At 43.8% G+C, this 23,484-nt stretch overlaps 3 protein-coding genes across 7 annotated transcripts in view; 2 read left to right on the forward strand and 1 right to left on the reverse strand.

Annotated features, from left to right (window-relative positions):
* The window catches only part of CDKL2 (cyclin dependent kinase like 2), a 37,064-nt gene extending 34,397 nt beyond the window's left edge, over nucleotides 1–2,667 (forward strand). Inside the window, exon 15 of the mRNA XM_039539980.1 lies at nucleotides 1,090–2,667. The gene's annotated coding sequence lies outside the window, so the exon portion shown is untranslated. The remainder of the gene's footprint in view (nucleotides 1–1,089) is intronic.
* A 2,425-nt stretch (nucleotides 2,668–5,092) lies between these two features.
* On the reverse strand, nucleotides 5,093–11,859 carry THAP6 (THAP domain containing 6). 2 transcript variants are annotated; one of them, XM_039539985.1, is made up of 5 exons: nucleotides 11,745–11,859; nucleotides 11,215–11,321; nucleotides 6,983–7,190; nucleotides 6,155–6,280; nucleotides 5,093–5,719 (listed from the first exon to the last, which is right to left on the reverse strand). In XM_039539985.1, exons 2-5 carry the CDS (start codon nucleotides 11,292–11,294, stop codon nucleotides 5,465–5,467), a joined length of 669 nt encoding a protein of 222 aa, XP_039395919.1. In that variant the 5' UTR covers nucleotides 11,295–11,321; nucleotides 11,745–11,859; the 3' UTR covers nucleotides 5,093–5,464. The 2 variants fall into 2 exon arrangements, with proteins under 2 accessions (XP_039395919.1, XP_039395920.1); XM_039539986.1 differs by lacking the exon at nucleotides 11,745–11,859 and adding an exon at nucleotides 11,492–11,694.
* On the forward strand, nucleotides 11,278–22,607 carry RCHY1 (ring finger and CHY zinc finger domain containing 1). 4 transcript variants are annotated; one of them, XM_039539982.1, is made up of 9 exons: nucleotides 11,278–11,337; nucleotides 12,966–13,085; nucleotides 14,021–14,136; nucleotides 15,781–15,859; nucleotides 16,438–16,482; nucleotides 16,668–16,726; nucleotides 17,924–17,950; nucleotides 18,455–18,575; nucleotides 20,883–22,607. In XM_039539982.1, the coding sequence occupies exons 1-9, from the start codon at nucleotides 11,293–11,295 to the stop codon at nucleotides 21,009–21,011; spliced, it is 741 nt and encodes a 246-aa protein (XP_039395916.1). In that variant the 5' UTR covers nucleotides 11,278–11,292; the 3' UTR covers nucleotides 21,012–22,607. The 4 variants fall into 4 exon arrangements, with proteins under 4 accessions (XP_039395916.1, XP_039395917.1, XP_039395915.1 ...); XM_039539983.1 differs by lacking the exon at nucleotides 11,278–11,337 and adding an exon at nucleotides 11,415–11,547; XM_039539981.1 differs by lacking the exon at nucleotides 11,278–11,337 and adding an exon at nucleotides 11,854–11,958.
* Nucleotides 22,608–23,484: the final 877 nt, after the last annotated feature.

Here is a 23,484-nt window from a genome sequence, read left to right on the forward strand (position 1 = left end):
ATCTTTCTGTAGCTCATTTATCACTGGGAGTTGGTTTGGGCTATGATGCAGGTAATCATGGAACTGAAACTGCTGCATATTAGCTGCTGCTCTTACAAACAGCCCTGGGGCTTTTGATAGCTGCTGTTTGGTACCGGAGATCTTCAGGCGGACACACAGGGTGTGGGTACCAGTGTACACAAAGTGTTACAATAAGAACATTGAGCCCTTTCTCAAAACGCTGTCCAAAGGTGGCTGTGTATTGAGTAAATGGCATGTGCGAGGTGACACAGCCAGTTCAGTGGCTGAGCTGGGAACAGAACCCAGGTTCTCTGCTCCTACTCCCATGCCCTAGTGGTCTGGGCTGCTGCCCTTACTGCTACATCACATACATCAGGTTGGTTTGTCTTTTACATTTTGCTTTTGTTCATTCTTCCTGTACCCGAGGATGAGATCTCTGACCCAGGAGCCTGAGAGTGAAGCGATGGACAGTAACTCCCCCAGTGTATATAAAAATGTGCTGTGTATTTCATTATCAATACTTTAATGCAAATATTTATCTGTATGTTTTAGTGATATTCTGTTGGTTTAATGCAATGTTACCAGTTTTTTATTGTGCGCCTTATAGTTCACTTCCTTGTTTTTTGTCATAATTCTTGGACTCTGATATCCGTTTCCCTTTTTGAGGAGGTGGAACAGTCACTGCCGTTATGGTGTGGTCTTAGCTTTGTGCCTCAGCACTGACTTGGACAACTCCTTGCTGAAAAACGTTTCTTGATCTTAAAATCAAAGGTGGTTTGTTTTAACTCTGCTCCCAATGTATGTCTAATGCGAATGTGCTTGTAGATTCCTTCATATGATTAGCCACGACTTATGATTAGTTGGAAAAGAGAATAAAAAAATGATAGGGTTTGAATGGGATAAAGAACAAAAATAAGAATGTTCCCCTGTTTTCACTTATCTATGGAGTGGTTAGTTTCCTGTGCATAGTTTGGTATAGGTAAGTGTGTGTGGTAAGTAAAAACAAGAGAGCATATTCCTAGGGCAAGGCCACTGCATTGATTTATTTTGTCTATCCATAATGGAGTCCTCTCTTCTATTCCTCCACAGGGAGGGAATTTACACATGTGAGCGAATTGGGGGGAATTATCTGTGAAAGCCTCAGGCTACTTGTGATGCGCAGAGCCTTTGCAGAAGTGAGGTAGATTCCCCTCGTGCTTGCTCTGTGGATAATGCAGCAGGCTGCAACTCTCTGGGTATCCAGTCAAGATCCAGTTCTGTAACCATCCTACATACAGCGCTCCTGCTGCAGTCAGTCGGCGGGATTATTGCATCAAACACAACCATAAACTAGCGTCTTCCTGCCCCAGGGCCAAATCCTGACCGGTTGCTCAGAAGGCAGTGGTAGCTGTTTGTGTGCAGCAGGAGCGGAGTGTGGACTTCAGTTTTGAAGAGAAGTGGCTAATCTGTCTGATTGTGAAGGGCTGGATCTCACTCCTGTCTCTTTCCTGGTTACAAACAGCTTGGAGATCATCTTCTGCTAAGAACCTTGTGTGGTTTTTTCCCACAGTGTCCTCCCCACACCCTTTACAGGCTTGTGCAGGCCCATATTTACAGTAAGCCACAATCCTCAGCTAGCTTGGCCAAGGAAGGGGGAAGATGGAAGGGATCTTCCCCTGGTAGATTCCTCTAGGCTCTGGCTCTGAAAGTCTCATTCTGTCTCCCACTCTTCCTTCCTGTGCCTATTCTACCTTCTGCCTAATGAGTCTCTTAGCTCTCCTCAGCCTATCCCAAGCCATCAATTAGGCACAGCTCTTCTTAATTGGGTCTCCTCTAGTGCAGCTAATTGGAGCTGCAGTGACCAGAGTGCTAGATCAGTTGTTGTTGCCCAGTGTTCAGTGGGAGTTAGGTGCTTAGATATTCCCTATCAGCGTAGTATCTGAGGCCCAGATACTCAAAATATTTAAGTACCTAGGGGGAGACACTTGAAATTGGCACAGTCTGGGAGAGCGTTGCTGAGATGTTGCCATCTCAGGCCTTTAACAGCCACTCTGATTAGTGTCAATGTGGGGAGGCGCTGAAAGCCGCCCTTTAGCATTGCTAGGGGCTGGAGTTGTGCTGCTCACCCCGGCTTGTGCCGTGGCAGCGCTCAGGAAGGAAGGCAGGTAGTGCCAGTGTCTGGGAGCAAACTGAGCTGGCGGTGTAGGGAAACGCGGCTTCGCATGGAGCCGGTGGTTCAGGCGCCAAGGGGAGCAGATTCAGCACAGGCTGATAGAAGGCTTACCAAGAGACTGGCAGTCGCCATTGAGTCAGGGTCCCCTCTCCCAGGCGGAATGCAGACATGGTTCAGTTGCAATACTCCAGCTGTATTTTAACTCCCCTCATCTGTGTCCCTTCCGCTTGGGTTAATAACCCTCCGAACTCATCAGTGCTGACAAGCATCCCTGAGCTGCCCAGACGGCACAGCCTCCCACATCAAGGCAATCTCGGGGAGGGATATCTTCCTGATGCCCTGAATGTTCTACCCGGCGAGCGTGGTCTCCCAGCCATATCTGTTGCGGAAGCTTAGACTAATGCAGCTTTTTAGTTGTGTGAAGGATCCATGTCCAGCTGTCTGTGCCTGGGGGACAGTTATAATACCCTAGGGCATATTATGGAGGCAATAAGAAAAAGTCCAAATAACCCCATATAATGTCTTTCCATTTTTTACTGTCCCTGATCATCATAAATAGATCACTGTATTAAAAACATAGAAAGTATCTTCTGGATTGAATAAAACACCTGTTTGAAAATATTTAGGGAAAGCCACAATGCATCTTCGCCCCCTTTCCTGCTATCAGCATAAGGGCGTTTTTTGTGCGTCTTCTCCTAAGAGCAAAGGATTCTTAACAGCCTAGATCCTGAACCTAGAAGCCATCATGCAAATGTGGATATTGCGTGTGTGAATTATCAATGCTACTGCGTAGTGCAGAAACTATACATAGCAGAATGCAATAAAAGTTGCCTTAGGTGCATTCTTACTCTGCAGAACACTGTGGGCTCCTCTAAATACATTTACACTGGTTTTATAAGAACTATGGATGCTGAACTGAAACAAGTGTTATTAGCAGCTTCCCCGTTGAGCACACTACACCCAGCCCTTGAGCACTGAGTTCATACGTTGTTGTTTAGCTCATGCTGTACTTCAGTCTCCCGCTCTAAAAAAACTGCCCAGAATAGCTACCTCTTTCCCACCAATGCTCTTTGCAAAGGGCTTACGTTTCCTGTTCATAATGCACCTGAACTCACTCCAGATTGATGCAAATCTTAGACTAGGAAAATCTTCTGGAAAATGCCACGTGCTGACTGCAGAATTAGTGACTGATGCCTTACACCTAATACATGCACGATACAGAGAATAACAAATGATCAATCCAGGATCTTAAAACATCCTGGGGCAAACTTCACCTGGACCCCTGAAAGAACAGCTGAATGTGAAATCATAGGAGTGGGATGGACGTCATAGAGTCCAGTGCCTTGCTGTTGCAGACAATCACCTCGTATAATTCCATTCATAAATTTATCAAGCTCCATTTTGGGAGCACTGCACATGCACTCCAGGGTAGTAAAGATCCAGATTAAGGCTGTCGATTAATCGCGATTAACTCACATGATTAACTCAAAAAAAAAAATTGCGATTAGTCGCAGTTTTAATCACATTGTTAAACAATAGAATACCAATTGAAATGTATTAAATATTTTTGGATGTTCTTCTACATTTTCAAATATTAATTTCAGTTACAACACAGAATACAAAGTGTACAGTGCTTACTTTATATATTTTGATTACACATATTTGCATTGCAAAAATGATAAAAGAAATAGTATAGAATCATAGAATCTCAGGGTTGGAAGGGACCTCAGGAGGTCATCTAGTCCAACCCCCTGCTCAAAGTATATTTCAATTCACCTCATACAAGTACTGTAGTGCAATCTCTTTAATCGTGAAAGTGCAACAACTTACAAATGTCGATTTTCTTTGGTATATAACTACACTCAAAAACAAAACAATGCAAAACTTTAGCACCTACAAGTCCACTCAGTCCTACTTCTTGTTCAGCCAATTGCTAAGACAAACACGTTTGTTTACATTTATGGGAGATAATGCTGCCCTTTTCTTATTTACAGTGTCACCAGAAAGTGAGAACAGGCGTTCACATGGCACTTTTGTAGCCAGCATTGCAAGGTATTTACGTGCCAGATATGCTAAACATTCATATGCCCCTTCATGCTTCAGCCACCATTCCAGAGGACATGCTTCCATGCTAATGATGCTCGTTAAAATAATATACATTAATTTGCAACTGAACTCCTTGGGGGAGAATTGTATGTCTCTGGCTTTATTTTACCCGAATTCTGCCATATATTTCATGTTATAGCAGTCTCGGATGATGACTCAGCACATGTTCATTTTAAGAACACTTTTGCTGCACATTTGACAAAATGCAGAGATGGTACCAACGTGAGATGTCTAAATATAGTTACAGCACTCAACCCCAGGTTTAAGAATCTGAAGTGCCTTCCAAAATCTGGTGTGGGATGAGGTGTGGCACTTGCTTTCAGAAGTCTTAAAAGAGCAACACTCCAATGCAGAGACTACAGAGCCTGAACCAGCAAAAAAGAAAATCAACCTTCTGCTGGTGGCATCTGACTTGGATGATGAAAAGAACATGCGTCGGTCCACTCTGCTTTGGATCGTTATCGAGCAGAAGCCATCATCAGCATGGACACATGTCCCCTGGAATGGTGGTTGAAGCATGAAGGGACATATGAAACTTTAGCGCATGAAGTAGCCAGCATTATCTCCTGCAAATGTAAACAAGCTTGTTTGTCAGAGCGATTGGCTGAACAAGAAGTAGGACTGAGTGGACTTGTAGGCTCTAAAAATTTACTTTCTTATTTTTGAATGCAGGGTTTGGGTTTTTTTAAATATAATTCTACATTTATCAGTTCAACTTTCATGATAAAGAGATTGCACTACCAGTACGTGTATTAGATGAAGTGAAAAATACTATTTATTTTGTTTTTTTACAGGGCAAATATTTGTAATCCAAAATACATATAAAGTAAGCACTGTGCACTTTGTAGTCTGTGCACTGCTTTAGTCCTGATTTGTACTCTTAGGGCCTCACTAAAGTTCTGCATTATGAAATCTAAGCTAGAGGTGCCTCACCCTGCTAATCCGACAATTGTTTACATTTATATATTGTCTTTTGTAGCTCGCACTCCTGACCATTACCACAGCCCTCAGAGACCAAGACACCTTGTTACATAAGGGAGCTGTGTCCCAGGAGCAAGGATCTTGCCCAGATGGTATCTTTAGAGAAACGGCTTCTCCAAAGATCTGGCTGGTCCTGTTCACTGAGTGCTGACGGCCAGCCTAAAACATCCCACTTCTGAATGCTGAGTTTAAGGAGCCTTTGCAGCTATTCCTGCTAGAGTTACTTCAGTTGATAGTCTTCTCCTGTGTGCCTGCCTCACACCACTCCCAGCAATAAACATCCAGTTTACAGGCTGTTTCAGGGCTGATTAGACATTTGTTCTCCAGCTCCCGGATCACCGTCCTCAGTGATTCCCTGCGTTGTCGTTCTCTGTCTAAAGTGTTCCTCAGATGTTCCTTGGCCTCTTCCAGCTCACTGATTACCTGATCTAATTTACACTTCAGTTTCTTTGGACTGTCCATTATGCTGTAACTGTGCTCCTGGAAACAAAATTCAATACATTAGACATTCTCACCTTTCCCAAAGATCTCAGATTTCCACATGTTCTCTCCATTCACCAAGAAGGGGTTAAGAGACTGTTTAAAAAGCCAATCCCAACTCCCATTAGCAATCACTTTTTGCAAAACCATGTGGAGTGTGTAAAACCAATCCTTCTAGCTAGTTACTCCACTACAGCTTAATGATAGAACAATGTATAAGCAATGGAGCTGCCCTTACTGACCTCTGGTGAACAGTAAATTTGAGGGAGATGCTTGAACTGATGCTCTAACACAAATGAAAACAAGGACACTGAGCCAAATGCACTGGTGACCTAAGAGGATGCCATTCCCTGCTGTTACACTGGCAGTGAGTATGCCCCACTGTGTTGAAAGTCTGCTATATTTTGGTGGGTTCAAATAAGTCACTTTACTTACCAAGATGAATTGGGAATGAAATTCTCCTGTACTGGAAGGCGAATCCACCAGCTGGTGGTTATGAACTGTTACTGGCAGTGTTTTCAGTGGGGTGTTTCGTCGGCCATGAACTTTTCCTCGTCTCCGCTGTTAGAAATATATATTTCACACTGCAGTTATTGAGATAGAAACAGCAGAAAGAGATGGGATTGTGCAGGCTAATGTGTGGCTGCGGTGTGTTGGAAGCAGGGAGAAAGGTGAAGTGAGGAATAAGTCCCACGCTGAATTGGGATGCTAAAAGCTATTTGTTAAATAGTTGTTGCAATGACAGACAGATCTCTAAGGTGAGGAGCTCTCCTGGGTCCCATCTAATAGGAGCTTTCCAGACCAGTCTTTTTGGTATGTTGGGAATTTAATGATATTGATTTGTATTAGGAAGCCCAGTAAAGGATCAGGACCTTATTATGCCAGGTATAAAGCAAATCCCCGCCCTGAAGAGCTCCAAGAATAAGCGTTTGGCTAGACTTGAGGTAATCAGTTTCACTTCTCATTTTATGTACTTGACCATTTCTTGTTCGGACTCACAATGGTTATTAAAAAAAAGCCTTCAAGGACATATCCTGCACTGTTTCCTCAGGCAGGTCTGCCTGAGTATTGAGAGACAGAACAGGCCCAGAAAAATGCTAATCTTTGGGCACAATATTTTTCCACCTCTTCTCCTGTTACCTAGTGATATCCAAAAGAAGAAAACATCTTCTGAGTTCTATGTAAAGTGCAGGGAAAAGCCTGCCCATGTTTGCCAATACAGTTAAACACAGGAACGATCACCTGTAGATTATAAAGACCAACCTGGAAGTGAGAAGGCAATTCAAAAATGGAAGGGATGACTCCAGGTTTCAGCCTGATGTTGGGACCTCTTGTGTCGAAGTCTGACTTCTTAAAGTGGCGCGAACATAACACATCTGCTTTCTTAGGCTCCCACATGCCTGCAGAGTTCACATCGAGCCTTTTTGTGGCCAGTACCCACCTTCTTTTGGCCTCCTCATCGGTGGGAAATCTAGGACAAGTGTGCAGACAGGAAAGCAAGTTGAATAGATAGCCATAGAGGCTCTAGCTTTTACATAAGTATCTGTAACTCGTGATTGTAAAAGGGCAAACTTACAGGTAGCTTTGTGATCGCTCCTTCAGGCAATGTGTCGCCTGTGTGTGATTTTACGCAGGGTGACACCCATGCCCTACTCTACCCAGCCATGCCCCGCTGAGGTATAGAGCACTGCTAGCACTGCCTAGCAGACCCCTCCTCGTGCTCTGGTTACAGAGCCAACCATGTTATGACCTTCTGTGCAGGAAGAAACGGGCTGTGTCCTCCCCAACAAGCTTTTGAGTCAAATTAATTCACTTGAAGCCTGTTTACAGTAATAATTCATCAGTTCTCAAGGAACTGACCTGGTAAATACAAACTGACAGAGGTGGGTTCAGTTCTGCAGCCAACGTCGTGATTGTTTCCACTGACTATTTCTATATGGCCCTTCATTTCAGAGATTCCAGACACTTCACATTTCATAAGACTATGAACTGATTTCCCCAACATCAATTTTGGGTAGGGTAGAAGTGATTAGTTTAGACATAAATATTCCTCACTCAGACGATATGAAAATGACTGCTCTATTTTAAAGGATGACACATACATAGTGAATCTTTTGAGGTATCTAGTTCTGTGAGTGGAAAAAAACACATGAAATGAAGTTTTTAAAATTTCCACAGCCACAGACCCACACCTGAGTCTGGATTATTTTGACTCTTATAACTAGCATTACAAGAATCATGTTACTTTGTGGCTACAGTGTTTAGAAGATGATTTATTTTGGCTGAGTCTGGGATGAGACAGAGGAAAGCCTTAAAATGTTTCTTTGGATAATCATGGGATACACATCCTGTGATATGATTAAGTTTTCTGCACCCTTTCATTGTGCTAATCGTTATTTCTAAGATATTATTGCCCAACGGGACAGGCATTTGAATTCATGTGTATTTTGGAAAGAAAAATACAAAATACTATTTTGATGGCGAGAAGCAGCCACTCTAAATAACTGGGTTTACAAACAAGGCAGCATGTACGAGTAAGGAGAAGAAATGCCAAGTTAATGAGTTACATAAGAACGGCCATACTGGGTCAGACCAAAGGTCCATCTAGCCCAGTATGCTGTCTTCTGACAGTGGTCAATGCCAGACGCTTCAGAGGGAATGAACAGAACAGGGAATCATCAAGTGATCCATCCCCTGTTGTCCATTCCCAGCTTCAGGCAAACAGAGGCTAGGGACATCATCCCTGCTCATCATGGCTAATAGCCATCAATGGACCTATCCTCCATGAATTTACCTATTATATATACTTGTTCTTTAGCCCATTCGTTAATAAAAGTCAACCCCCAAAAATGGATAGGTAAAAATAGCAAAAACTGTGTGACCCTTTCATAAGCTGATGCTATATTTCAGGGGTTGGAAAACTTTGGCTTCCGGACGTCAGGGTAAGCTGCTGGTGGGTTGGGATGTTTTGTTTACTTGGAGCGTCTGCAGGCATGGAGCCCCTCAGCTCCCTGTGGCTGCGCCAATTCTCGCAGCTCCCTGTGGCTGGGAATGGTGAACCGTGGCCACAGGGAGCTGAGGGGCTCCATGCCTGCAGATGCTCCAGGTAAACAAAATGACAATGTATTAGATATTCAATTAAATGATTCCATAGAGTTTAAAATCATCAAATTTTGGTGTAGACCCGTTTATAAGCCAACCCCCGCTCTTTAATGCGTCACTTTTTTACCAAAAATATTCGGCTTATGAACGAGTATATACTTTTTTTGACCCCATTATAGTATTGGCCTTCAAAACACCCTCTGGCAAAGAATTCCACAGGTTGACTCTGCATTGTGTGAAGAAATACTTCCTTTTGTTCGTTTTAAACCAGCTGCCTATTAATTTTTATTTGGTGACCCCTAGTTCTTGTGTTAGGAGGAGGATTAAATAACACTTCCTTATTTACTTTCTCCACACCAGTCATGATTTTATAGACCTCTATCATATCCCCCCTTAGTCGTCTCTTTTCCAAGCTGAACAGTCCCACTCTTATTAATTTCTCCTCATACAGAAGCTGTTCCATACCCCTAATCATTTCTGTTGCCCTTTTTCCAATTCCAATATATCTTTTTTGAGATGTGGCAACCACATCTGCACGCAGTATTCAAGATATGGGTGTACGAAAGATTTATATAGAGGCAACTTGATATTTTCTGTCTGATTATCTATCCCTTAATGATTCCCAACATTCTGTTCATTTTTTTTGGCTAAGAGATTATCTTTATTGGAACAAATATAGACTACTGTGGCTATTGGCAGAGAAGGCTAATAGCATGTGCAGAAATAGACCCTCTAGGGCAAGGGTGGCCAACCTGTGGCTCCTGTATAGACACCGACTGCGGGGCTGGAGCTACAGGCACCAACTTTCCAATGTGCTGGGGGGATGCTCACTGCTCAACCCCGGGCTCTGCCACAGGCCCTGCCCCCTCCCCTGAGCCTGCTGTGCCCTCGTTCCTCCCCCCCTCCCCCAGAGACTCCTGCATGGGAGGAAGCAGCTGATTGGGAGGGAGGGGGAGGCACTGATTGGCGGGGCTGCTGGTGGGTGTGAGACACTGGGTCTGGGTGGTGGGAGCTGCTGAGGTATTACTGTGGTTCTTTGGCAATGTACATTGGTAAATTCTGACTCCTTCTCAGGCTCAGGTTGGCCACCCCTGCTCTAGGGTCTATTTTAATCCAAATTTGGACAAAATTTAAGATAATTGTGTTCTGGTGGTTGTGTTAAGGTGGGCAGAACGTAATGCAATAGCTAGAGATTCTTTGGCTGATTCTTCTTTCAGGTTCCCCATGTGTAGGGCAGGAATTAGTTAGAAGCTTTAATATCAGAGGATTTCTCCAGCCTGCTCACCTCACTTTGCCTGAGACCATCACACTGGTGGAATAGCAAACCAGAGAGAGAAAGAGAGAGATCATTCCCCATACACTCCACTAGCAAATGGACACAACCCTGTCAGGTGTTCTGCAATCTCTGACTACTGTCCAGAATGGAGCAGAGTTATTCACACCACCCACTCTGAACAGAAGGTACTTTCTATAAGTTCCTTAATAAAAGCGCTCAGGTGGGGTAAAGCGCCATGGTTAGCAATGAAGGCAGTTTATAGGATCCTATGGAACTATCTTTTGTTATTAACACTTTCTCTGTCTTTGGGTTTCCACCTAAATGCCCAGTTTATCCACACCCAGCTTAACCCCAATCTTCTATGTTAGATAACCAGGAGAGAGAAAATAACCTCCTTTGTTCACTTTTAATCAATTTGATTATAAGTATCTTGACTTTATAACTGACTCAATAAACAAGACATGGTGAAAGTCGGAGTATCAAAGGTCTGGGCATGAGCTATTTTAATGGCTAATAAACTATCTGTTGCTGAATTGTACCAAGTTCTCTCTTTTTGGAGTGTGCTCTGTATTTTCCCTTATGAAGGTTGTGTTACTTTAACACTCTAGAAGCCAAACATTTTCAAATGACTTTACTATGAAATGTAAACATTTCCCCCTCTTTGAACCACAGGTGAAGGCAAGCAGCTTGAGCACAGAAAAATCTTGAAATGTACAAGATTAATATAGGGCAAGGAACAAAAACAGTGGAATGATGATACTTTCTGTGTGCTCATTATTTCATTTCTATCTTCAAAGATATTTACAAAGTTTTATTATTTTCCAGATGAGGTAATGAACGTGCAGAGAGGCGGTAAGAGACCAAAGCTACAAAGCAAGGTCCTGCTCCTGCAAGCATCTCCCTGCAGGGGGAGGTCCTACCCCACCATGGACCAGTTCCAATGAGCAGAGTCCAAATCAGTAGCAGTGGGATTAGCACCTGGATTTTGTAACTCTAGCTCAGGGACCATGGAACTGGCTCACATCTGCCTCTAGGTTCACATGTAGATAGGAATCCTACTTTAAAAAAAACGCAGAGAAGGTGTAAAGCAGCCTAGTAACGCCAGTCTGAACCTTACACGTGAAACGTTAGGCCTCGTAACTTGGAATTCGGCAAACATCTAGACGCACATCCGATAGCCGCGCAGCTCTTCACCATGGCACCGGGGGGGAAACTGAGGCTGAGCTGGGAAGGAAATGGCGTAAGTCAGTGAGGGCACCATTTAGCCCGGCGCACTGACTCCAGCCCCTGCATGCGGCACGTAGGGGGACCAGGCAGCAAGGGTGAAAAATCGGGGCAGGGGGTGAGAGGCGCCTGTATGAGAAAAAGCCCCCACAATCGGGCCACCTGCTCACCCCAGGGGCATGACGCGGCACGGACCGGCCCGTGACAAGCGAACGCGGCCCCCCAGGTTCGGGTTCATTTGCTTTTAATACGGGGGGGGAGTGTTAGTCGCGTGCTAATTAGCGGGATGCAAATCAGGCGGGAGCTCCCTCGGTTCCTGTAACGACGTCACCCCCGCGCGGCTGGAGACTTTACACGGGGGGGCAGGGAACCGGCCCGGCGCGCGGCAGAACCCGGGCGGGGGATGGGGGAGGTTCCGGGTACCTGGGGGCAGCGGCGCTTCCTGCTCCGGGCTCTTCGCTTCCGCCCCGCTTCCCCCACCGGAAGTCCCGCTCACGACGGAGGCCGGAAGTCAGGGGCGGAAGTAGTTGGAGTCGTCACCATAGAGAAGGGGCGGGCGGAGCGGCTCCGGTCAGCGGCGATGGCGGAGGCCGGCGGGGCGGGCTGTGAGCACTATCGCCGCAGCTGCCTGCTCCAGGTGGGGGCGGGGCCCGGGGCGGACTCTCCCGCGGGGCTGGGAGCGGGGCCGAGCCCGGCGGTGGCTGCCGGTCTGCGGCGCGGGGAGCGGGGTTGGGCTCGGTTCGCGCTCCGCTTTCCGGGGCCCTGGTCGCTGCAGGCCGCCGGGCTGGGACCGTCCCCGCCGCCAGCCGCCGGGGCTCGGCCAAAGAGCCGCGTCGCGGGACTAGGGTGACCGGGCAGCAAATGTGAAAAATTGGGATGGGGGGAATAAGAGTCTGTATATAAAGACCCAAAATCAGGACTGTCCCTATAAAATTGGGCCCTCTGGTCACCCCGCGCGGGACAGGCCTGAGAGCTGGCAGCCCCTGGACCCCAGATTCCCACAAAATCACCCACTTGTAGTGCAGCGTTCAGCGGGGCAGCCCTGGGAGTCTGTGTCAGCAGCAGCCGCCGGGAGTCCGGGCGGAAAGAGTCCCCCCGGCTCCGTAACTTTATTATTTCGTCTGTGGTTTCTCCTGGACTGAGCGAGGCAGGTGGTCACAGCTGCCCCCTGTGCTCCTAGGACTAAACTAGATGGGAAACCCTAACTTCAGAACCTTCCTCTGGTGTGTTGTGAGGGCCAACCTGCTGCCGAGGCACAGGGCAGCTACACCCATCATTCGTCTATTATACGGGGGCGATGGACCTTTAGGGTTGGAAGCATTTGTTGATGGGGGAGTAAACCTAGCTTGAAGCATGCTCCAATGTACACTTTCATTTTCTGTCAGTGAAAGGATACCTTCCCTTTTCCTCCCTCTCTGTTCACAATCATAGCAAGACATTGCTCTTGGGAGCCAAAATCAGATCATTCCCTCCCTCTGATACCTTATAAAGAAGAGACCAAGCTTGTGCTGTCACTAGTTCCACCAAGCTGACCTAGTCTAGTGTTTTGAAACATTTAAAAGGGTAAATGAAATCGAGGCATCCTCATTAGCTGTACCTTAATTTTGGTTTCTTCAAAGTTTGTCTCTTCTTTATTTGTTTCAGGCTCCTTGCTGCGGTAAGTTTTATGTTTGCCGTCTGTGTCATGACAGCAAGGAAGATCATCAGATGGATCGTTTTAAAGTAAAACAAGTGCAGTGTGCAAAGTGCAGAAGGATCCAGCAGGTAATGGTGTATACTTTAATCTTTTCAATACGTTGTGACTGTAATTGTTATCGTCTGAATGGGATTATAAAACACAGATGCTTAATAGAGGGTCTTAATTTTACTCTGCATGCGTGGGGGTGCATTTCTCCATTCCTTCAAATGGTAAAATAAGACTAAAGGGAATTCCTACATTTTAGGGAAAGGTTGCATTTATCCTCTTTCCATACCTAGCCAGTTAACATTAAAGGAGGAGAAAGGCAGTTTCAGCTCCTAGCAAAACTAAACACTCTAGCCTATCTACAGAACATGGTTAAGGTTATAGAGTGAAACTCTTACAACCAGGTCCCTTGGCTTTGTTACATTTGTAGTGTGGACAAGACCTTAATGTGTCTCCTGTAGCTTCTGATCGTTCCCTGTGTTCCTGCAGGTAGCACTTCCACAGCACTACTAGTAAGTGTGGAGATAGGTACTATAGAAAACTTAGCTAGATAATGAAACTTACAGCTGTATCTGTTTCATTATGCTGTTTTGGTTTTTCTGGACCAATGCTGTGTACAGGACTTGTGTCTAGATTTGATTCCCCCTTCCAATATACTGCCACAGTAATAAAAATGAAGGCGGGGAGGGTGATGGGAGAATATAGGACTCTATCTCGTGTCCACCCAAACTAAGTGGCTTGACCAAGTATGGCAAATCCTATAGTCCTATTTCTCAGGCTTATTCTGTGAGACAAAGTTTGAAGTCTAATTCCTTAGACAGCATGTAAAATGTCCCCAGAGAAGACTGTCTGAAAGTATAGGCTCTGTCATGTGGGACAACAGACTGTGCTCACCAAGTCTTAAGTTTAATCCTAGTGACAATGGCCCATTAAAGTGCTACTTGAAGAACTAAAAGAACCCCCCTTACCCAGCAAAATGTTGGTAGTTGCTTATGTAATGTGTATGTATTTGTAGGCTCAACAGAGTTGTGAGGATTGCAGCAGTGTGTTTGGAGAATATTACTGCGGTATATGCCACCTGTTTGACAAAGACAAGAAGCAGTATCACTGTGAGAAGTGTGGCATTTGTAGGTACTGTATTTAAAATTATTAATATTTTTTCTTCAATGTTTATTCATGTTTCCAAGTTTACAAAGCAATTCTGCTTAGGTTGGCTTAAATATTGGTAACTTTAAAATATAGTATTTGAAATTGAAATTATGCATTGTGTTTAAGAATTCAGGAGGCTAGAGGGCAGCTATGAGTTTACAAATAGGTCTTGCTTAAAGAACACTTCAAAAAGTCATTCCATTATTTTCATATAGTTTTTTGCCTCTGTGAGTAATGTAGACACGAGAAAGTTTAGGGGGGTGTCCTTTTATACTGACTTTGCATTAATAAAGGGAGAGTTATGTCAAGTAGTGACTTGTTTAAAAGCTTTCTGTTGCTTTAAAATGCCTAATTAAAATGGATTTTCCTAAAACAATTCTGATTGTAGGTCTTAAACTTCATGATTCCCTTTTGTTCACTAAAATAAATCTTCTAGTGATGTTGCACAGGTTTAATGCAGTCAGGGAAGGGAAAAATTTCCCCCCGATCCTCTGTTGCATATTCTGCATTCATTTCATGTGGAGAACGCCGAAAACAGAATATGCAGTAGAGTGCTGTACTTTGGGTAAAAGATCTGTAATGTTTGTTGTAGGGGGGGGGAAAGACTTCTTAATTTCCCACTGCTGCAAAAAATTGTCCTTTAAAAAGATCTACACAAACATCTTGAAATCTTGGTGGCTGAATTAAGTTAATACTGTTCTATGTTTAAATTATAGCAGCATCCTGCAGCAGACCTATGCTATACATTTTCATCTAACTCCTCTGTACCACTAATTAATATTAAGGAAAGCAGTCTTAGAATTTCTGACTTCCACAGCTATAAACATGTTGGTGCTAATTTCTCCTCATTTTAGAGAGAACATTAACATGATAGTTCAGAATCTTTGTTTCCAGAGATTGGGTTTCAGAGATTCCTAAATGCATGACTTTTGGAGAGATTTTTACTGTGTTTATGCAATAGAAAATGTGTAAAACAAGTGTCTGTTTAACCTGTGCTAATTATAGTTACTTAGATCTATTGTTACTAGGAAATAACAGGGGTAGCATCTGCAAATCTGAGACTAATAATGGATTTTTTGAGATGCAGGGAAGCAGGCTGCATATTGGAGATAAGCTTTTCCTTCTGATGTAGCTCAAAAATAATTAAGGTTTGATCTTTAAAAATGTCACTGAATACATAATGGTGGGGAATGATTTTAGTACAGGTACAGGCGTCTGTTGAAGCAGTTTTCTTGCACTACAGCTATAGTAAATGTCTGCCATTGCGAAAATTAATAAGTGCTAAAGAGGGGGAAAAGTTGGTGGCTACCATAAAACAAAGGCCATCATCTTGAAAATATACTTTATCTTAAAGTTGCCCTGGTTACTGTTAAATTAAATATTCTTAAGTGTCACTTTTAAAGGCTCGAAGGAAACAGTTAAAAATATTGAGCTTTGGACAGCTCTTTGTGTAATAAATTTCACTTCTTAACTGCATAAAATGTCACAGTCCTTTTAAAATAAAACATTTTCTTGATCTGGGAGAGAAATAATCTTTTCTAAGTGTGAAACTTTTCTTGCAGGTATTAAAATGTAAATTGTACAGGAATTGGCAAACTATTCCTAACCAACTGCCTGTCTCTTTAGGATTGGTCCAAAAGAAGACTTTTTCCATTGTTCAAAATGTAACTTGTGTCTAGCCTTGAGTCTTCAAGGAAAACATAAGGTATGAATGTAATACTCTATAGTTTCATTTAAAAAGAACACAGCTCCCCCCATCACTGTGTTTATGAAAACGAGAGCTGGTACGTCCTAGCTAGACCCATGTATAACACAGACCAGTGCTGTGCATGCTTTCCTCCTTCCAACAATGTATCGCAGTCCTGAACAGCAACATTGATCAGCATTGGACTTCTGTATCACTTCCCTTGCAATGTGAATCCCACGGAATATACTCTTTGAAATTTCATTGCACATCTGGAGGTCCCCGTATCAATGATCAACTCTTCTAGAAATGTTTTAAGATTCTGTCAGTTTGATTTGCCACTTTCCTAGTGTGGTCTAGTAGTTTCTTTTTTGGAAGTCCCATAACAATTAAAAAAAAATTAAAATTGGAAATTTTAGCATTCACAGATTTTACTGGAACCCCCTTTTTTGGAATTTGAACCCATGTTTGGGGTAATAAAAGGTTTCATGAAACTTTTATATATTTTAAGGAAATGTAGATCCAAGTACTTCTATTATGCAAGAATCTACATTTAGTTTTCTTTCCTGTTAAGCTGTCTTTTTTCTTTCTTTACAAAGTGCATTGAAAATGTCTCCAGGCAGGACTGTCCAATATGTTTGGAGGTAAGGGGTTTTTTTTTTAAATGTTTCATCTATTAAAAGTTTACTTGAAAATAAATTCTATAACTTAATTGTGTACCTACTGAAATATTCTTTTTTCCTTTTTTTCTTGTGGCGTTGACTTTTTAGCTTTCTGGGTGTGTGTGGTACTTGGGAAAATACATGCTAATTCTTATGTTTTGAAACAGGACATTCACACCTCGCGTGTCGGAGCCCATGTTCTACCGTGTGGACACCTTCTTCATAGGTAAAGCTATTTCCATAGAATCCTCTATCAGAGATGGAAATATCTGTTGTATATTCTAATCCATCTCCTCACTAATGCAAGCCTGATTGTTCTCTGCTGTCTTCAGTTGTGTTCCGAATGTCCCAAGCAATGGCGCTTCCGTCCTTTCCCTTGGAGACTACTCCCCAACCCAGTAAAACTTCCTAACAGAGGTGCTTCCTTGATGTTCATCTTACATTTTCCCTTGCTTAATTTATTCTTGTTACCACTTGTACTCCAGCATATCACTCTAAATAACGTCCTCCTTGGTGCAGTCTGTTGTGCCATCCCCTCACTCTGGCCCTATAATGAGCAGTGTGTGACTGGAGCCCCATGAGGAGCCCAGTTGGCTCTATGAAGGTACCCCCTGTGGAGCTTTTTGGAGGGTCCAGGACTCAAGTTGTCTCTTAACCAGTCTATATATTTAACTCTTAATTTTCATCCTGCATTGTCCTGGCGTCCACTGAACATTTCTATTGCTCTAGGAAATCTTTCCAGTTTGTCATTAATTTTTATGCTGACATGGTGCTCAGGACTGAATAGATCACTGCCGGAGGGTGTGACACAACAGAGTCATGTATTTCCTTCATGTCCTGTGAATCGATGCAACTATATATTCAACCCAAAATGTCCTTATCCCTTTTTTGTTTCTGTTCGCTATTATGTCTCACTGGACATACCTTTGAATTTCTTCTATTCCTAGGTCTCCTTCTTCATTGCTGTTTGCCAGGCTCCCCCCACCCCCCTGACTGTACGTTGTAGATTAACATTCTCCAGATGGAGCAGCATGAATCTTCCCTAACTGAACCTGGCTTTGTTCTGTTCTGCCCATCTCCCTGACTCTCTCTGACGTCGTTCTCTGTCCCTGTCGTTGGGAGTGATCTTGAATCCTCTGCAAGTTTCATTCCCACGCTGTTGACTCCTTCCACCAGTTCACTACTGAAGATGTCAGAATAGGACCTAACACGTTCTGGTCTCCTTGGGTCCCGCTAAACACTACTTCTTGGTGCTTGGTCCCTCTTTCCACTACATACGAATTATTTTTTAACCATAGCTCTTTGGCTTGCTCGCTCTTCCTTCAGTTGAAGCCACCTCCACTTTTCTGTCCAGAGGGTTTAAAGCACAGTGACTTCACCTTCCTTGTGTAGCTACTAATGTGGCCTTGTGTTTTCTTTTTAGAACTTGTTATGAAGACATGTTAAAAGAGTGAGTATTCTGACCCCACTTCTTCCTAAGTACTCTGGCAATGCAGACTCCTGAGCTGGAGAAGTAAAAATTGCTTTGCTTTGCCAATCCAGGGCCAAGTGATTTAAAGGCAACTGTTAACAAAGCAGTCTCTCCTCAGCTACTTCCAACAAATGCTGTGCAATGTGTCCATGTTGTACGTCACCTTTCTCATTGACAACACTGTCATAGAATCCCATTCATAAACTTATCGACTACATCTTCAAGCTAGTGGGGTTGTTTGCCCCACTGGTCCTGTGGGGAGGCTGTGCCAGCCCCTCACTCCTCTGATGGACAGAAGCCTTCTGCTCCTTCCAGCCTACATTGATTCATGGCCAGTCTATCCCCATTGGTCTTTGTGCCAACGTTGTCCTTTACATTCAATAGCTCTTCTCCCTCCCGGGGGTTTTCCTCCCCATCCTGATGTATTTAAACTGACTCTGCCACACCAGCATCTTCCTGACTTGTATTTTATCTCCTTGCCAGAGGTTACCGATGCCCCTTGTGCATGCACTCTGCTTTAGATATGTCCAGGTACTGGCGACAATTGGATGATGAAGTGGCGCAAACCCCTATGCCCACGGAATATCAGAACATGATGGTGGAGGTAAATAGCAACGCTTTTCTCACCATGCCCCCTTCCAGTCTCCCTCCATTATTGGCCACCTGTTAGCCGGAGTAGAGAGCAAGCGGCGCGCGCTCTCTCTCTCTCTCTCTCTCTCTCTCTCTCTCTCTGAAACAAAAGGTAATGTTACCCTTTGGCATGATGCAGAACAATTGTTTCTCATGTTCAGGGGATAAGGTGACCAGCTAGGTGAAAAACTATGTTGTTCCTTACCCACCTGCATCTGGTATAGCATTGCACTAGGTGGGGGGTAAGGGAGGCCGGGGGAATTACTCTTCTGAAACATCAGACAACCCCAGATCAGGGAGCCACTGTCCTCTGCAGGAGCAGGAATGTATGTTCTCATCCCATTTCAGGGTGAACATACTGTTTGTGCAAAGCACTCGGACGTTTGCCAGTGTTAGAGTGGTAAATTGAGTGCTGCTATTCTAGCCAAGGGTAACTCAGCCTTTGACATCCACATTGGGCCTGGCTTCTGCTTGCTAGTGAGACTTAAATTAGGATCAGGGCTATGTAACTTATTCCAGCTGCACCCACAAAGCCAGCGCAGATGCCCCACTTCCCTAGTGTTTCTTGGACTGAGGATGGTTCTGCTTTTTTAGTTGATGTAGAAAAGAACGTATTTCCCAGAATGGATTATCTGAAGTCTCATAGAGCAGCGTCAGGGAGCCCTCACAGAGGGAATTAGTGTAACCAGAGCTTTGTGTCCTCTCCTGTCTTCATCTGCCGGATTGTCTGGGAAAGTCAAATTTGTTATGCATCTAATGCAAAAAATAAAAAGGTATTCAAAGGTGTTAAACAGCACACTTATCTAAACCATATTAGTAAAAAACAAAATTCATAATATTAAAAAAGAAAATTTGCAGTTTGAAACCTAATTTGCAGCCCTAAACCTAGGGCACCACATGAAATTAATAATTCAACTTCGCCAGTTATAATTGCCATTTAAAATGAACAGGAAATCAAAAAAATATATATTATATGTAACAATATAAGTACAATAGAAATTAAGATCTATAACCAGCGTTATCCCAGTGTAAAAACGGCAACCTAAGGGAAAAATAAAACACAGACAGCCTGCCGTAAACAAATCAAGCACAGATGGTTCCGTAAGTGCTCAGCTGAAATAAACCAGACCACCAGTGCGGGATTTTGGCCCCAGCTAGTCATTAGAGAGTTGAAGGAGGTGGTACTGCTAGGGACATGCTATGTGCTGTGAAATATCACAACTTCTCGGTGGAGACAACACCATGCCAGGGGAGCCTGAACCTCACCTTTCTGACTGAGACTGGGACCCATGCCTTATGGCCACGTGTAGAAATAAAAATGTAACAGAAGTCATGACAGACAGTGAGAATCACTGGTGGCCAAGCTCATTGCACCTGTCCCTCCCTTGCCCATTAACACCGCTGACTTTATACAAAGGAAAATAGAGCAATTGGTGCCCATTGTCCAACTAATAGCCAGGCAACAGACAACTGAAAACAATACTGTACCAAAGGAGGTGAGGTTGGGGCCCCTGGTTCATACTTTAAGCCTAATATTAATAGACATTCAAATAATTACCACCACTGTGGTCTTAAAAATGTGCTGCTAAATAATAAACTTAAAAAAACCCATAACACCTCCCCCTCCAAAGAATACAGATACTACAAATACTAATATAAAACAAAAAATATGGCTAAAACCTAACCCAACATGAATAAGCACACACAAACCCCTCATTTAAAAAAAGAATTAAAAATATCAAAAACAAAATATATTAAATAAATCAACAAAAATAAAAAAAATAAAATACACCTCTACCCAGCTATAACGCGACCCGATACCACACAGGTTCACATAAAGTGCGGTAGCAGCGGGGCTCTGGCGGCCCTTTAAAGGGTCCGGGGCTCTGGCTGCTGCGGGGAGCCCTGGGCCCTTTAAATCCCATTGAAGCCTTGCTGCTGCTGCTACCCCGGGGCTGCGGCAGCAGGGCTCACCGGCGATTTAAAGGGCCTGGGGCTCCCCGCAGCGGCTGAAGCCCGGAGCTCTTTAAATCACTGCCGGAGCCCTGCCGCCCCAACCCCGATATAACAAGGTTTCAGCTATAACACGGTAGGGATTTTTGGCTCCCCACGACTGCGTTATAGCGGGGTAGAGACATATCTAAACCAACTACAATAAAAGACACAAACTGTTTATATATAAATAAAATAAAAAGACATTTAGTAGTAAGCAAGTTTTGTTCTAGCCACAACGTTTTATGCAGCCTCCTGTTTGTCTTATGGCCACTCTCTTCTATTACAGATCCTTTGCAATGACTGCAGCACCCGGTCCACGGTACAGTTCCATATCTTAGGCATGAAGTGTACAAGCTGTGAATCCTACAACACTGCTCAAGACGGAGGATGCAGGATGGCTCTGGAGCAGCAGTGACTAACACACACATCATGTGTTACCGGAAAGAAAACCATCCTTGTTTGATACGGCTGCTAAGGCACACTGCAATGTCTCATCGTACAAATGGTTTCTCTGTTCATGTCCTATCACAAAATCCCAATTCAGGCTCCTTGGGAGACCGTCACCCTCTGCTGTTAGCATATCCTACGATTCCCACACTGCAGTGGTTGTGAAGTGCAGATCCATGTCAGAGTGCCTGTGAGATCTCATGCCTCTGCTTTCTACGGTGATGCTCCGTGGAGAGCGTTCTTGTCTGGTGGAACTTCCCCTTCCATGGTGCTGCGCATCACACTCACTGTTAGTTCTAGAGAACTGCAAATTTTAGAGGAGAGCTCAGCTCTCTTTTCTACCACACTGTATAGATACATATTTCTAATCAGACGATTTATAAGCAATAGCTGTCAGAACTGAACTGATTCTGTGGCATCTGAGGGCTCTGACCAGATTCTGTGGAGGCTGTTACTTCCAGGAAGAGAGGGCAGCAAGAATGGACAGATACCCATTCTGCATAGAAATCCGTGGGGAAGGTCAGTAGCTTGGAGTGCTATCTTAAGGAAAGCTTAAGTATTCAGTCTTTTTGGTAAATAGATTTTGTTTGTAAGTTTATTTGTAGGTGGATGAAGTCTGGGAAGTGGAGGTGACTATAGATGGAAGAGGAGTGATGGTATAAATCATTTATCTTCATCTACAACTCCCATCCACAACCTGCACAAAGTGAAAACGGGCAGGTTTATTAATGTAAAGCAAGGCTACTGTGTGTCAAATTAGTGTGGGTATATAACACTTTAAAAGCTGCTGCTTCTCTACTGATTTCTCGGGGGAACTAATTTCTCCACATCCTAGTTCCTTTCACCTGCTGCAATTACACTAGCTATTGATTTCTCTCCACCCCGAAGGCCCTGATGCTGAGAAGTCTTACCAACATGCTTCCTTTAAATGTGCCAGTGGTCTGTTAACTTCAGTGAGTCTACTCAGGTGCAGGAAGTTAGGCATGTGCATTTGTCTTTTCAGGATTAAGGCCAAAAATAGTTCCATTGATTCTGCGATTTTGCAAAAATTCTCCAATTTAGGGACACTCTCAGGTGGCTTAGGCCCAGTCTTTGCTTTTGTGGTTCTGTTTTCATGAAACTAGATCTTACAAAACAATTGTTAAAATATACTGAAAATAGTTCCCTCCGGAGCATTGGCAGTCTGAATACTGCGGGATGGCCCTCCTTTGTGAGAGCCAGTGTGTGAAAGTAGCTCCAGGTATATATGAAAGATCTTTGTCTCTTTCATTGTCAATACAGAAAAATCACAAACCTAGCTTCTCACTATATAGCTTATTTTTTAAACTTGTTCTAATTATCTAAAGTGTCACTAAAATTTTATTTTTCGTCTGACTGTCCCTTTATGCTCAAAAATATTTCAACTCTTAAGTGGTGTGCGGTAGTATTAGTGTATCCTGCTACTGAAATTTAAGCGCATATACGTAGGTATCTTTTTCCTAAAGCACTTTTCTCAATGCCATAAATTAATGTATTTGGATGTACAGTAATATCTTTAATAAAGCAGATTATAGTAAACTCTTCATTATTTTGGTGGTTGATGTTCCTGGGAAGTGTCAAATGAGTTTGAACTAAAATAGGATGTTGTAAAAATACAGTTTGACAGTTAATTTCAGTGGCGATGATGGATTTTTCACTTCTCTAGATGCTGGACCCACTGGCGTGGAAGAATGCGACTACAGCCAGAATACTCGTTGACTCAAAACTTTTATACTAGATCTGTGCTGTGCCTTTTGACCTGCACAGTTGTTTACGCTGGAAATAGTTTTCCAGCAGCTCATGTTGTTCCTCAATCTCTCCGTGGCAGTCCCCACAGCTACACTGGACTCTGCATGCCTCCCTCATGAGGTAATTTGACATTTTCTCTGCAGTTCTGACTGTGTGCAATAAATGTGACGCTAATAGTGCTATGGAAGGTTGCAACATCCATAGTTAGTAAGTTGCAAATTAAGCACAGTTACCCTGAGCTCTGAGGTATGTCTAGGCTGCACACTCCTTTCAGCAGCATTAGAGTACATAAACGATACACACCCCGAGCATGGACACAGGTAGAAGTATAGACAGTGAGACACAAAGACAGACCTGAATGCTGTGGGTACATACCCTACTCGACTCTGCTTGCCCAAGCAATGCGGCCCCATCTACACTGCTGTTTTTAGCAGCATAGTGTCCCGCTGCCTCCTAGCTGCTGGAGTCTTTCCCAGTTGCAGGGAAAGGCTCCGGTAGCTGGAAAGACTGCCTGGGGGACACAGTGAGGAAAGGCTCCGTCAGGTCCCCACTGCCAAGTCTTTCCCTGCTTGCCCTACCCCCACCAGAGCCTTCCGCTGGCATGTGTAGCAGCACCCCACAGGGTGGGCTCAGCCTGCTTTTCACTGTGGCGTATAGCTACACAGGAAACCTGC

The sequence above is a fragment of the Mauremys reevesii genome, linkage group 5 (genome assembly GCF_016161935.1).
Source record: "Mauremys reevesii isolate NIE-2019 linkage group 5, ASM1616193v1, whole genome shotgun sequence".
NCBI lineage: Eukaryota > Metazoa > Chordata > Testudines > Geoemydidae > Mauremys > Mauremys reevesii.

Excerpts from the sequence above, each read along its gene's own strand:
- THAP6 (XM_039539985.1), bottom strand. The coding sequence starts at position 11,294 with ATGGTGAAGAGCTGCGCGGCTATCGGATGTGCGTCTAGATGTTTGCCG. Across the intron at positions 7,191-11,214 it reads CGAGGCCTAACGTTTCACGT|ATTTCCCACCGATGAGGAGG; the intron begins GTAAGGTTCAGA and ends CACTTGTCCTAG. Across the intron at positions 5,720-6,154 it reads TTCATTCCCAATTCATCTTG|GAGCACAGTTACAGCATAAT; the intron begins GTAAGTAAAGTG and ends TTTTGTTTCCAG.
- RCHY1 (XM_039539981.1), top strand. The coding sequence starts at position 11,902 with ATGGCGGAGGCCGGCGGGGCGGGCTGTGAGCACTATCGCCGCAGCTGC. Across the intron at positions 14,137-15,780 it reads GAGAAGTGTGGCATTTGTAG|GATTGGTCCAAAAGAAGACT; the intron begins GTACTGTATTTA and ends CTGTCTCTTTAG. Across the intron at positions 16,483-16,667 it reads ACTGTCCAATATGTTTGGAG|GACATTCACACCTCGCGTGT; the intron begins GTAAGGGGTTTT and ends GTTTTGAAACAG.